The sequence below is a fragment of the Anser anser genome, assembly GCF_964211835.1.
Source record: "Anser anser genome assembly, chromosome: 4".
NCBI lineage: Eukaryota > Metazoa > Chordata > Aves > Anseriformes > Anatidae > Anser > Anser anser.
The window spans coordinates 59,926,304-59,941,466 of record NC_139724.1 but is presented as its reverse complement, the minus strand read 5'-3'; the positions used below and the strand labels follow the sequence as shown (position 1 = coordinate 59,941,466).

At 39.2% G+C, this 15,163-nt stretch overlaps 1 protein-coding gene across 1 annotated transcript in view; it reads right to left on the bottom strand.

Moving 5' to 3' along the window:
• Positions 1 to 367: 367 nt before the first annotated feature.
• DHX15 (DEAH-box helicase 15) overlaps positions 368 to 15,163 on the bottom strand; it is a 46,549-nt gene continuing 31,753 nt past the window's right edge. The window contains exons 11-14 of the mRNA XM_083834445.1: positions 13,008 to 13,130; positions 9,449 to 9,639; positions 2,102 to 2,271; positions 368 to 934 (exon numbers count right to left, since the gene is read on the bottom strand). Of these exons, the coding sequence (XP_083690571.1) occupies positions 817 to 934; positions 2,102 to 2,271; positions 9,449 to 9,639; positions 13,008 to 13,130 (602 nt within the window). The 3' untranslated portion in view covers positions 368 to 816. The remainder of the gene's footprint in view (positions 935 to 2,101; positions 2,272 to 9,448; positions 9,640 to 13,007; positions 13,131 to 15,163) is intronic.

The following is a 15,163-nucleotide window of genomic DNA, read 5'->3' as shown; positions in this document are numbered from 1 at the left end:
GTGTCAAACTGCATCCGAACACTGCCCAGCAGGGCGAGTTGAACTGGCCGCAGACACTTCCCTTTGCAGGGCATATTACTACCGCTCTGCCCAGGAAACATCCGGGAATACGTCTGAAGAAAGCATCCTCCAAAGAAGTCTGCATGGATTTTTGCTTTTTAAAATTTCCCTATGTAACTTAAAAGAAATTTGCAAGGGATTAGCACTGTATGTATTATATTGATGTCACCATAACCCTGCTGCTGAAGCATCTGTGCTTTTTAACATTAAACTACTGCCATGTCACTAAGACACCAGTTAAACAGCAGACTACACGGTTTCTCACATCTTCATCAATCAAAATACTGACACATGCTGTGGCACGAAGTTAGTATAAATAGACTTTATTGAAGTCAGTACCTTTGTACTGAAGCCGAAGATTGTGTCTACATAAGCACAAGTTGTAACATTTCACAACTTCTAAAAGGAATGTCAACAATTACAACGATCATGCATACCATGGTCGATAATCACATTTTTAGAAGCATTTTCAACCATTTCTAAAGAAATGCTTATAACATTGTTATATATAGAACTACTTTCAATAAACTGCAAAACATTGATCAGCTTTTCCAGTATGAGCTACAGTGTCAACACAAAAGGGAGGCATAAATGTTTAATTTATGAAATCAGAATGGAATATTTACTGTAAAGAAAAATTAAAAAGCTTTCAAATAAAAGGCCATTATTGAACCAAAGTGAAGAGCACAACTTGAACTTTGAATCCATTCATCTTTTAAAGCTGTCCTCTGAATAACTTCAGTTCAAAGCATAAATTCAGTACTGTGAGTATTCCTTGGACTGAAGTTTGGCAATGATGCGATCCAACTGTCTCTTTGCTTCACACTGTGGAAAATTGCTCATGTCATAATATTGAGGGGCAATTTTCACCAGCCTGCCAAAAAAGGAAAAGTTTGTTACTAAGACTCCAACTTCAGGATGCATCCTATACAAATTCTACTTTGAGTGAAACAAAGATTATCCTGTCTTTGATTTTTAGCCTGTCTTGCATTTCAGAGGCTAATGAAAGTTTAAACACATGCACACACATTTAAATTTCAGTTTAAATTTCATCCTGTGCCCAAGTCCACAGCAAAAGAGCACACACTTCAGTCTAATGAGATTCTCCTGTTCAGCCGTGTCCCTTACAGACCACACTGCTGCCCCAGTACGTGCCGTAACAGCCCATGCAGCCAGGCCTGTTGTTAACGCCAAAGTCCAGAAGTCACAGAAGCCCACCTAAGTGTCAGTTTGTGCAAGACTAAAAGTTCACCCTTAGATCTTTTAAGCTTAACTCAACCAAGAAAGGTGATGTGATTCTGCTTTGGGCTTTACAGTGCTTGTTCAGAAAGACTTCTGAGGAAGGATTCACACCTGTGTTTTCCATTAAAACACTACGGAAGATGTCCTATACGCTGTGTTTTCTGACTTAGAAATCTTTAAACTCTTTCTATGCAAATTTCAACAACAGCTGAAAAGCCTCCCATATCCCCCAAGCTTACAACTTTAAAGTACAACCTTCAGGACGGATGAGAGGATTCAGATCTCCACTGCCTGCAGAGGACATCAGATCTGCACATACACCCTAATGACGACTAACGACATTACGACAGGGCAGGCTGTACCAGTATCACCACATCTTTCGTATTTTAAGGAAGTACTGAAGTTCAGATCCTTACCAAAAAATGCAGACACTTACTGCCATGAGAGGTTCTAGATCTAGAGAACAGAGGCACCTCTTAAGTACACAAGCGGGTGCTAGGACATACTCCCAGATCTAGTACTGCTAAGTAGCTCCCCCCAACTGACTTACTAACAAAACAGTTCTGAAGTCAAAGGTCTCTCTCCACACACTGCACACAGAGCCTGAGCATCTGAGTTTTGCACACAGCTTCCCCAAACAGGAACACACATCCACAAAGAAAACCTTTAGTCATCCAAAAAGTCACAAGCCCATACCATCACCATTCCCCAAACTATTTTAATACTGGATTCGTAAGAAGTGAAAGGAATATCCACAACTTTAAGAAAAAAAGCTTTGCAGTAGGTCTTTTCCGCTTACCACTCCGGCTTGATGTCTGTACATGTCCGGATGTAGTTCTTTGTTGTAAGGACAAACTCATTATAAAGCACCCACTCTGGTTTATGATCAAGGACAGTGGAAGGATGCAGCTGCACCACTTGGTTATCTTTCACTGTTAAGTAATGCCCTGTTCGTTCCAAGTGCGCCACCTAGGTAAAAAGAGAGCCATTTGTTATTACAGGTGAGCTTAAGGGATTTCAAGCTGGCTGGTTTTAGTGTTTCATCCAAAATTCGTTGTCCTAACTTTCAAACCCCATCTAAACCTGGTACATGACTTGACCACTTCAAACAACCCAAACAATCACTTTTTTTAAAATAGACGCAGTCGAGGTGCCAGATGTTTTTCCTCACTGCCCTACATGCATATAACCAATTCAAGCAGCATACAAAAACAGCTATCACCCAAAGAGAAGGATCATTATTTACAACAGCAGCACTGAAAACAACAGAAATGTTGGAAGGGAGTATTTATTGGACAGGTTTGTTAACATCAAACAAAGTCAGCTGTGGTCTAGTACAGACAACTACTTTAAGCACTTAATTTGTACTAGCTACTGTACTGTGGGGCCAGTAAGCCGCAATGTTATCCTCTGAAGTTTTTTTATTAATGCAGTGTTTCAGTTGTAATTTTACTGGTGCAAGTATTATTCTGCAAATCCTCTCACACAGTGAGCCCCCCCAAAAAAGGTGTCAGTCCAGTAAGAAAGGGAAGCTTAGCATGTCAGAAATAAGAACAGTCTTGTTCCAGCACGAGCTTCAGAGATGAAAAACGTAGGTTCAGCAACACGCTTCTGCTGTGACCTTGGTAGAAAATCAATTAACCTCTCTCTGACCAAGCTTCTCGCTCTGTGAAGAAGTATAATGCCTACCTCGCCGAGATGGTCTGATACCTAGCTCATTAAGCTTTGGTAAAGCAGTCAGATACCCTCAGAAGGCTGTTCTCTATAAGAACAGTTCATCTGACAGCACAGGTAACCAAAATTAACCTTTTGATACTGGGAATTCCAGATGACCCCAGTAGTTACTTCATCACATATACATACAAAAAAAGTGTAAAAAGATTACACGGGACAATGGCTAAAAAGAGATGTCTGAAATACTAGTTTTTAAATCAGATCATTAACTGCTTCCTGTAACACATCCTGTGTTCTTTATTGTTTTCTTAATTCCTATGTATCTCACTTTTTTTTTTTGACCTCCTCAAAGGTAGATTCTACCTATTAGGTTAAAATCCAAGGATTTCTAAAACCAATAGCTACCTCAAATACGACATCAGGACATCATTTGTAACAAATGATTTACTTTAAACAGCATGCCTCTCTGGTGTTTCATAACATTCCTAACTAGAACGCATTTTAGTGATGGAAAAAATATTCCTCTAAGCTGCAGATCTTTTCACCCAAGACTTTGGACATTACCATGCTACTTTATCTTCAACTCTGGAGAGCCAACAGGAGCTCTTTTAAATGGAGATTAACAGCACACTGTCCGTAACAACTCAGGCTTAATTTCATCCAACTCAATCCAACATTTGCAAAATTAAATAGCAGTGTAGCTGCAAAACAGAGCAGACAAGCAACTCATCTGTCTCAGACCTGGCACAATAATAGCGCACATGTTGGTGCTGGATTATGCGCGTTTTGTTGGTGTTTGGTTTTTTTGAAAAATCAATTTCATTTTTCAGCTCAGAACTAAAAGCATATATATACAAAAGTATTTGTTTTAGCTGCTTTTCTTCCCAAAAAAGGGCAGCACAATCCATTTTAGGTTTTCCTAGAAAACTGTGTACTGTTAAATGTAAACCAATACAACTTACCTTTAGCACGTCAACCTCACTCAGATGCATTAAAATCAGTGTAAGTCACAGCATCTAGTTTTCCCAAATGCATACTACCACCTTTTTGCATCATCTATATCTATAGAAGAATCTGTATTTCTTTCTTTGTGCAATTCTGAAGTAAAAAGCTTCTGACATAACTAGTCAAGCATATCAGTAAAAAGAGCTGCAGAACAATATAGTTAGCTCTCAATTTCTGGAGTGTGAGAAGGACTAGAATAACTCCACAATTAAGAAAAAAATCAAAACACTGCTATCAGGGATAAGTCACCTTTAAGCGGCTACATACTATTGTGATTTATAGCAAGCCTACTGTGTTTATTCTACTATTAAGCATGCTTGTTAGCGGACAAATTGATAAAGAGTTTTGGGTTCAGTGATGGCAGCACTGTAACACAGCACGCGCAGTGAAGCCATCTATGGCTCCACAGCAAGCAACAATGATCCAACTACCAGCTACTGCGTTTCCCTGCTCACTCCTGGACCAAGCTGTTTCAGCACAGATGACAAAGATAATTCTGCTTCTTTTCTGAAGGTGCAAGCAGCTTGCCAGATTACCATGCTGAAACAATTGAGAACAGGCTCTGGCAAGCACCAAGGCTGACATAAGGGAGCAAACAAGGACACACAGGGGACAGCACACAAACTTACACACCTTTGCACCCGTGGCTTGCAAGCAATTTCAGTGCCTGTAAAATACAGCGTAGTCGCTCCCTTAGGCCAGAAAGGGAGGTCTCACTCCCACCCCTCCTCCTTCTCCTGCTTGTAGATACATAACCCCATCCCTCCCTGATGTAAGGCTCGTTGTTTGTTCGACCCTTCAACAAGTCAATGTAACACATTGATCTAGCAGAAGACAGTTAGAATTCTGTTGTTTTATTTAGTTAATTAAGTAAAATCAAATGACACGGAGTTCTGATAGAAAGGCCAGCACAGGAGACAAGCCTGGGAGCTGGGAGTTGGAAAGGATGGAAAAGAGGCAGAGGTGAATTTTATCCTAAATGAATACAGGAAGCAGGGGACAAAGGAACAGTCAACACCACGCTGACACATGATCTTGGCTAGCTAACTACAGTAAATGAAATTGCATCTTTAAAAATGAAAAAACACAAAGTTCATATCTCTTGGACAACTAAAACAAGTTACTCTACTGCAAAAAAAGCACATTGACATTTGCTTGGTTAAAAAGAAAGTAAGATTGAAAAGACAAACTTCCTCTGGATCTCTCCCACTGGACTTCAAATGGCAGACTGGCTATGAAGATTAAACAATTAACCAAGAAAGGATTCTTGCTAACGGACCATAAGATATAAAGGTACAGAGGGAACACGACAAACAAGCTCTGAAATCAGACACTTTTCCAATTCAGTTTTTACATAAGCCTGTTTTGGTGGTTGGGCCAGATGACCCCCAGAGGTCCCTTCCAACCTCAATCATGCTGTGATTCAACGATGTTTTTTTCTGAGTAAAAAAAACAAAGCTTCCACAGAAACCAAATAATCATACTGAGCATGTCTATCAAATAAGGTCATTTTTCAATGGCTAATGGAGCACACTTGAACCCTGAGATTCCTGCAGAACCTGTCACTTATTAGTATAAAACATCTGAATTAAGCTACTTGAACAAAGAATGAGGCTACAACAGGAGATGAGAGTTACTAACACTACTGACTATACAACATATGGAGCTACACACAGTCAGAGAATGGTTTGGGTTGGAAGGGACCTTAAAGATCACCTAATTCCACCCCGCTACCATGGGCAGGGACACCTCCCACTAGACCGGGCTGCTCAAAGCCCCATCCAGCCTGGCCTTGAGCACCTCCGGGTGCTCCAGGGCATCCACAGCTTCTCTGGGCAGCCTGTGCCAGTGCCTCACAACCCTCATAGTAAACAACAACTTCCTTATATCTAACATCAATCTACCCTCTTTTAGTTTAAAGCCGCTACCTCTTGTCATAACACTACAGTCCCTCCCCAGCTTTACACAGGCCCCCCTTAAGTACTGGAATGCTGCTACCAGGTCTCCCTGGAAGTATAAGCATGCCCCTAAAAGGATCATAAGGACTCAAACCAATCCATGCATCTCTTCCAGTAACAGGCTGCTCTGCAGACCAAGAAAATCCACCTGTTGATAATTTAGGGACAGTTACAACACTCCTATCAACACAGACACCATAAAAAAAGGTTTTAGTTCAAGTTCTCCAAAGCCAGCTTCAAGGCTGTCACAGTTTGGTTAAGAACTAGGTCTCCCTTCCACCCATACACTTTTAAGCATGAGGGCTCAACCAGGTACCTTCTGTTAAATGTGTCAAACACTCTAAAGCCAAATGCACTTACAAGACCGAAAGTAGGAAGCTCCTCCTTTACTAGATTTAAGGCTACTAGTTTTGGTAGGCTAGTCTTGATAGTTAAGAAAAATGATTGTTCTTTGTCTTTCTTGAAGAAAAGACCACTATACACCAAAGGAGCAATGGCCGTTGCCACGTCATGCAACAGTGTTTCTGAAGCTATTAAAAAGTTTTATTCTGCATAACTTGAGAAAGGAATATCATTAAACACACTGGGGACCACCTTCACGTTGTAATTTTATTACCTTTCTATTACTGTAGGAACCTGATTATGTAAAGTCTTCAAAACATACATCAATTATACAAAGTAGTGCCAAGAATGAGATTTTAATTACCAGCCCAATCATCTGACATCTAACTTCTCGGACAGCACAGGTCCTATCTTGCAGGCCTGCACTGTCAGACAGCAGCCACAGGTCTTAATTAGTTAACAGATATCTCTACAGTACAGATACAAGCAGAATTTTATGACTGCTTTAAGGACAGTAGGCAATTAAAGCAGAAAACAATGCAGTCAGAAGTTATTTCAAAACAACGGCTGCTACTTCCTTCCCCACTTCAGACTGTATTTTTAAACTCAGGAGCTTGAGGAATGAAGTTACCCAGCACGTGCTGCCTACAGGCCTCGCTGCTTTGCCTGCACAGCCTACCCGCTGTAGGTGCGCACGCTCTGCAGATGCTCAGACTTTGAATTCGATGCATGTTCTGTACCAAGCGGGTAAAGACTGATGCGTGCAGTTTGTTACTCAGGTTTTCTGAGCAGGAGCCCTCGAATGCCAGAGCCTGGATATCCACAAAAGGAAGGCAAAATGGGCATACAGCCGCAAGTACTTCAGCTACAGATAAATAACATCTCTTTTGAGCGTTTATGAACAATTTTCTACTGAAGGTTACTCAAAGCAACATGGAATTCATGAGAGAAGGTTCAGAGCCGAGGTCAGGTATCACACTGTCAGGGAGGTTAAAGAGCAAAAGAAACTCAAAATAGAACAGTCTTGAACACATCAAAGGAGAAGGGAAGCAGCTGAAATGGCTTTGACTCCAAATGCCCGCAACAGGTCTGCCTTGAAGATGACAAAATTATACACTGTTTACATCAAGATATAAATAATATCTTATTTATATTCCATAATGTTATATGGAATAAATTTGCAAAGCAAGTTACATGGAGAAAGAGACCCTAGAGGAAGAGTGAGAGAGAGGAAAATTAGAGCAGACCCTTCCTGCCTCTAGCAAGAGGCCACAGATGAAACAACAGCCAAGTTGTGGGCCTGTCAGGAAAGTGAAGCCTCTGCCAGGGTATCCCAGATGAACCAGATCTCTCTCAGAGCATGCAATTAAGCAGTCTGGCTATTAAGGAATTTCATTCCTACTCAGTTATATGATTTAGCTTACCACAAAACTTAAGAAGGTAAGACAGCTAGCACCAATAACACTGAGGCATTACACTGCTGATTTCATGATGCTGCTACTCAGTGACACAACGTTATGTCACAGTACATGACATAACTGATATAACAGACCAAAAACTACCTGTGCTAACAGCTACCCACAGCCACGAAAGGAAAGCATCCTTTAGAGGAAGAGTTTCACCTTGAGTGACAAAAAAGTGACTGTGCAGCAACTTCCAAGGGCATGACATCTTAACAGGTCCAACCAAACAACTGTAGTCTACCAAGCAGAAGCAAAACTGCAAAAATCAGATTTGCCTCAACCAGCTAGGGCCCAACAGGGACAGTCAGGCAGAACTGTTCTTTCTCTGACAAACATTCACAGAATAAGTGTGTAGGTGGGAATGCATGCTGCAGTGTCCCTAGCGAAGGATGAGGAAAACTTGCCACAAAAACACAGACTGCGCAGTGACTAGCCTGCTTGTCTGAAGGGTTACTTCAAGGCAGTCTTCAGAACCGTTTTAATATTTTAATTAAGCTTCAATCTCCTGTTTACATTATACTGAAATGCACTTGCAGACATTTTCTGAAAGCCAGGAAACATGTTCATGCTACAGATTAGCTGGCTTCTTAACCCTGGGGACAGAACTGCTTCCGGGGGGATGGGCACACGCATTAATCATCAGTAGCACCCAAGCCCGTGTCCCAGTCAGATGTGGCACAGTAAATGAGTGCCTGTCAAGCCGCTTACCATACTAAGCTGCACAGCACTGACCGCTGGTCGTATTTTCAACCTGTAAACTTTTGTGCTCAATGAGCAACTCTGATGCAAAGTTTTTCAATGCCATGGGCACTGATCAGCCTCTTGAGGATAAGACGACTGCGTTCTCCAGAAGTGAGAGGCTCTAGCAAAGACATTGCCTGGACGCATCATAATGCGTGCTTACTGTGGAAAACACTGTCACAATGGTCCACAGTCAGGTAGGAAGAGGACTCACTCCCACCAAAAGTTCTGTAGTGCTGAGCCTGCAAGAGCCAGAAAGGTAACTCCACTAGCTCCAGAAATTAATGCTGAATTTACACAGCACACAGGGACTATGTCTTAGAAGTCTGAATTCTAGCTTGGAGGAATACTTGGCGCAAAATGCAAAGCATCCAGGCGGTAACAGTAGAGATTGACTTCCATCTCCCCACCCTGGCTGGACAGCAAGTGAGTTTCAGATGATTTGCAAACAGCATATTAGCAAGATTAGACTTCCCTCCATACTCCAGTACTCATGTAACTCAAAAATGAGGTATGAATATGGAAGAGTACACAAAAATAAAACACTCCCCTTCTATACGGATTACATCTAACTAGTGTTTATATGCTAGCAGACTTCCCTGATTTGTATCAGTTAATGAATAATTTAAGAACTACATATTCTGTACTTTAAATAACAAAGTACTTCAAGATATTTTATGAGGTTACTTCCTCAGCTATTTAGAAGTTAATGGCCAAGTCCTGACTGGTCACACCAGAAATAGTATTTTGAAATTAGTAAGACTGTCTGCAACTTCTCCAAGCAAGACTTGAGTAAACAAGTTACTTCTCGAGTAACAGCCAACCTGTCAAAGACGAAGCAATAATACAGTTAACCATATACAACTTAACTTGATACATTCATCCAGTTTTGATAAGTGATGCAACCATACTAACACTAAAACCCACGTAAACACTGTTTTCCTTACAAAAATGCAAACATACCTGCATGAAATACCCAGTAACTAATGCCTTTCTTATATTGATGTAATAATCTCGGCTGGTGAAGTCTGTGCTTCTACGAGGCAAATTAAATCTATCCATGATTCGTGACAGCTGTTGGCGTACATTGTCTGCAGACATCAGGGACCTGTAGTTAATGAAGTTGTCATAACACCACTGAACCGACTCATGATCTGCAACATTAAAAAACATGAATTAAAAAATGAGTATTTTATCCAATTAGGACAAGTAAATAAAACAACAACTAACCAATTGATCAGTCAGACGAACCAGAAAAAAATTGTTTTATAAATGATAACAGCTCTTGGCCTATTCAGTGGATACCCTGCATTAGATAACTTGCCCAAATTGTTTTGTATTCAGAAAGCATGTGGTCTAAACAAAAGAAAATTACTCCCCCCAACATAAAATACAGATAATCACCAATGTTTTGGTGAAATACCACATCAGTGAATTTTGCAAATTGCACCTGTCCTGAAACTAGAAAAAATATTTTATATTGCAGGTTTTTGAAGATAAAACTGAACATAAAAACATCTCAGTCCTTGTTTTTTAACTGTAACATGCAATGAATACACAAGATGACTGTACATAATTATATTTGAGAAACCAAACCCTCCTTAAATGAAGACATTGAGTAATTGTTTAAGAGCTATATAAACATACTAATCTAATATTAAGTGTGATGCATCTCACAACAGTTTAAGTAAATGTGACAGGTAAAACAGAGCATCAGTAACAGAACTCTACGTTCCATGCTCCAAGATACTGCTTCTACTATTGATAACACTAGCAAGAAATCTGTTAAGACAGCAAGCCTAAGCTATTCTCTAAGTACAAAAACTGCACATTTAACACTGAGAAACCCAGTTCTCCCTACCTACTCTGCTACTTCAAGTGATGCTCTATATTTAGCTAGTTTAATAAGACAACAAAACAGGCTTAACAAGATTTAAAATCTCTTGTATGGCGAGATTTGCATTTTTGCAAGCCAATTTATAAAGTTCATACAATTAGAGAGTGTATAAACAGGAGGGTTACATAATTTGAGGAAAGTTTAAGTTGTTTCCACACTCATATTCTGTAAGATAAATTATGAAAGCTGAGGTTCTTGATACACTGTATGGTAGAATGAAAATGATCTAAGTAGCATGGCATGTTACCTCCTGTTATGCTTGAACTGTGTGCTTTAAGATGACCAATAACTGTCTTTTATTGTCTTACATAAACAGTATCTGTATTTTGTCTTCTGATACTGAATACCAGAAGACAATTCTACAGTGAAACAGACTATTCCACAAATATTTTCATCCCCCAAAAACAGCAGAACCATACGTCTCTAAACCCAAGAGTCAATAGAGGTCAACATTTTAAAAAAAGAGGCGTGAGTAGTACCTATTCCAGAAATAAAACAATTTGTGTTCCATTTGTCTAATTACACGTTAACAGTTCCTCCATTTCTTCTAAAAAAATACTGATACCTAGATTCAGTACATTTGAAAATGTGTGTGTATATACACACAAATAAGTACTCACAGAATCAAATATTTAATATAAGCAAAACGACTTCATAGCAGTCTCGGTTGGGAAAAGAGGAAAGAAGTACTGCGAAGATACTACCGATGAGTCCCAAACAGGGTTATCTACCTTGAAAACTGACACTACTTACTCTTCACTAAGATACACATTCAGGTAGCAGGTGAAAGTTTACACACAAGGACTTTAACGGGTAAACGTATTCTTCAAGAAGATACCAACACTAGCATATTAGCTAAATTCTAACCAAGACATAACTGACTGGCACTGGGAAAAGACCTCTAGTTCAATTTAAGCAGCCTACAAATTTTGTCTTGAACTCTTTTGTCTTAAACCACCAAATTTACTTTGACAAAATGCACTCAATTAAGTGTAAAAGGGATTTCCACACAAAAGTTACACAATACAGTTTGGACTTATGAACTTTACAAAACGTTACACTGATTTTAAAGACTAGCAATTATTTTCCTGCCTATTTTAAGTCTTAAAAAAATATTCTAATTTTCAACAGATTAAAAACAAGATGTGTCAAACCAATTTACTGTATTTGGATCTGTTTTAACTCCCCTAAAAAAAAGCAAACATCAACTGATTTTCTGCTCAACAATTCTTTATGCCATGCAAAATCAAAGTTCAAACCGTATTTTAAATTAGACAGGTTTGTTCCACATTTTTATATACAGCTAATATTAATTGGAGCAGACTTAAATACATATTTCCTGTATCCCAAGCAAAGGCCTTGATTGTTCAGCTAAAATTGTCCACATTTTGGTTCCGCAGATTTTTGGAAACAAATCAACTCTAGTAGGTAGTATTGGGAGATTTAGACCCTGTCCCTATCAAGTATTACGTTATTCCCAAGGACATAAAATAGCCATTTTCCGGAACTGAATATTCTAAAGCTGGCTTTATTAAGGAAGAGAAGGGAGCAACCTGAAGATGAAAGTATGGGCTTCTAGAAACATACAAGACTTCAAGTCATACTGGATCCTGTTAGCCACCAGATGTCTTAAGTCGCAATTTTTGATTACACGTGTCTCAGATTTTTTTTTTTTTTTTTAATTTTTGAGTACTTTTGTCTTGACTTCAATTCTGCAGATATCCTTGATTTTGGACTGCCAGATGACAACAGTGTTAGGAATGTTTCAGCACAAAATTCCTTTATCAAAGCTGCAACAGGAAGGCACACTGAGTATTTACTCAGGGTAAAAGCCTGTTGCTTTTTTCATTTATTTACAGGAAACGCAACTGGAGCATCTACTGTAATCTGGTTGGTAGTTAAGAATATGGTGATCTTTTGACTTACAACCATGGTAAACCACACTAATTTTTTTCTTCCTAAAACACGTGCCACTTCTGTAGTCAGAATGCCCAGCTTTACCCATTCATTTTTTCAACCTGCTAAAATATACTTGTAGCTATGCTACAGAGGACTATACATTTCCCCTGGATATACAAATAAGGTAAATTTACTGCATGGCTCTACATTTTCATGATGCATTACCCCTTTGATTCTCAATCCATCCCAAGGCCTTAATCTGGAATATCCAGATGTACTTAAAAAATAGGATTAAAAGTGGCTTTCACTCTAGGAACATATCCTCCCCCAAATCCAAGATATTTTCCATGCTGCTCTCCCTGAAAAGTTACTAAACAATTATGCAGATTTTTGTATAATTAGTATCAGATAACAAACCTCCAATATTTCTTAATTACGGGAAAGCTTACTTCCTTCTGTCCAAGGTTACCCAACATTGATTTAAGAGCCTGGCTCGTCTCCAGACTCAACAGTTCATTACGTGATCTTTTTGCTAGTTTCCTTCTCCCCTCCCAAAAAAATGAGCACATAAATAGCTTTTATATATTTAAAAAATAATAAAGATTAAAGATTACAATATAATGGCACAAAAAAGCCAAAGTTTATCAATTGTCCTTGTAACTCAGGAACGGAAGCTGGCCACACAAAGAATTACAAGTATTTTTGCTAAAACGGGTGCATACTTACTTTGTTTGAAAGCATGGTAGACATTCAGCAACGTCAAATGATCTCCATCTATGTGGGCAAACCTCATCTTGGCTTCATCTGCTGCTTTCTTTGCTTCCGTGGGGCGAACAAAACACTGTGGGACTAAACAAGGTTGGTATGGGCCCAACACAAACGCCCATATCGATGAGTCACGCATTCACAGATAGAGGAACAAGGCCTAGCTAGGTCAGTTCACAGAGCATAGGGCAGGGCAGGATGGCCTCCAACTGCATCTTGGACTGTTTACTACCTTGATTTGGTACATCAACACCTAACCACATCTGTAAGACAAGAGGGTTTCAAAGCTACAGAGTACCTGATTATTTTATTAGAACTATATGTAGGCATCAAAATAACTATTCTGAAGGCCATCAAGATTGCCTATATATACTGGAATGCTCAGCAGATCTTGGTTCAAGACCCAGTGCTGATAGCTCTACCAGGAACTAGTATTACGGAACAAAGTAATTGCAAGTTCACTTTCTCAGAAAGCCTCTATGGACAGAGTGCAGAAGGTAGTTCTGGAACTATACTGCACTAGAATAGTCTACACAAGCATTAGCTTTATTACAAGTCTGCTACTAAACAGAACACACCAGTAAAGTCATCTTCCCCAGATGGTATTGTTATCAGCACTGGTATACAGAAACATATGTGAATGAAGGTATTAAGAAGTCTAAAGGTTGTGATGGTAGCGGTAGTGGTGGAAGGTTAAACCGTCCTTTGGCACTACTTGAAATAATCATAATGTGATGAGCTTTGTCGATCGTTACGCTCTCTCACGTAAGTCTGACTCAGGCTTATTCTGACTTGAATCAAAAAATGGGTTTTAACATTCCCCTTCCAAGTACAGGCTACTGAAGACCACGAACTAAGTTGGCTACAATATTTGCTGTCTGTCAACATTCTTACAGGCTTGTAATTTTGGTATGAATTTGCAAGACACAGAAAACAGTTAATAGATCTTCACTTTACAGAGATCTACAGGAGAAAAATATCAGCTTAGATTTAAATAGCCCATACTGCAGATGCAATTTAGCAGTTTAGATTTCAAGAAAATTAATGCTAAGTAAGCATTAATTCTGTAGCTAGGATGTTACAAATCCTTTTTTTTTCCCAGCTGCATGAAACTACAGTAGCCTGCTCGTAACTGAAGCCCAATCTTATCCAACCACTTTGCATCTCATCTGTCCCTAACAGACGAGGGCCTTCTGTGAGGTGTTTTGTTTCTATTTTTAATTGCCATAATATCCCCCCCCAAACACTACACTTGAGAAGTACGCTGAGTTGAATACCAGATGGAATTTCAGAAAAGATACACACTGCAATAGTGATTCACATGGTAACAAATCAGAAAGACTAATGCAGTAAAGAAAATGGAAATGCAGGCGCGAAATACCTGGTTATTTTGTGTTCTGTATTTGAAAGCAGAAATATAAAGAGTATTTTAGTTTCAGACTAATAAAAAGCAGAAGTCAGTAGTAGAATAATTTGGAATATCTCACCATTTTGACTAATTAACAGCACTTTCTCTATGAAAGTTATATATGTGAAATCCCACAGCAAGAGACCACAGTTCTTCTGAAATAACTTTTTAATTAAGTACAGCCTTTTAATTTGCTGATTTCTTTAATGCTATTCTCTGCTCTTCACTGGTATCATGTTTTCATTTTAGTCCAATCTATTAATACTTGGATTGCTATCCAGAGCCAGACAGTCTTTGTGTGTACTTAAGGCCCCATAACTGTACCATGTCTACCATACGTCATACTGATGGTTAAAAAAAGCACTTTGGAAAACAGTCTACAAATACTAGGAATACTTTGTTTTAAGAGCAGAAGTTAATACCCAGACAGTAACCAACTTTAAAAAAATTGGCTTGAAAAGTTATTTAGAAAGACATTAATCGTAGCTAAAACAAGAAAAGTATCATGGGTTGGGAAAAGATAAATAGAACAAGGAGTAAGACAAATCATCAGTTGAATACCACAGACAAGAACACTAGACTTACTGTTCTTTAGTAGGTGTTTCTGGAGTGGGTAGGGAAAAGTTAGGGGGAACAGACAGGCACCAACCTACCACCACCGCCGCAATTAAGCCTACCAATTAAAAAATTAAGATTCTGCCCTGCCCAT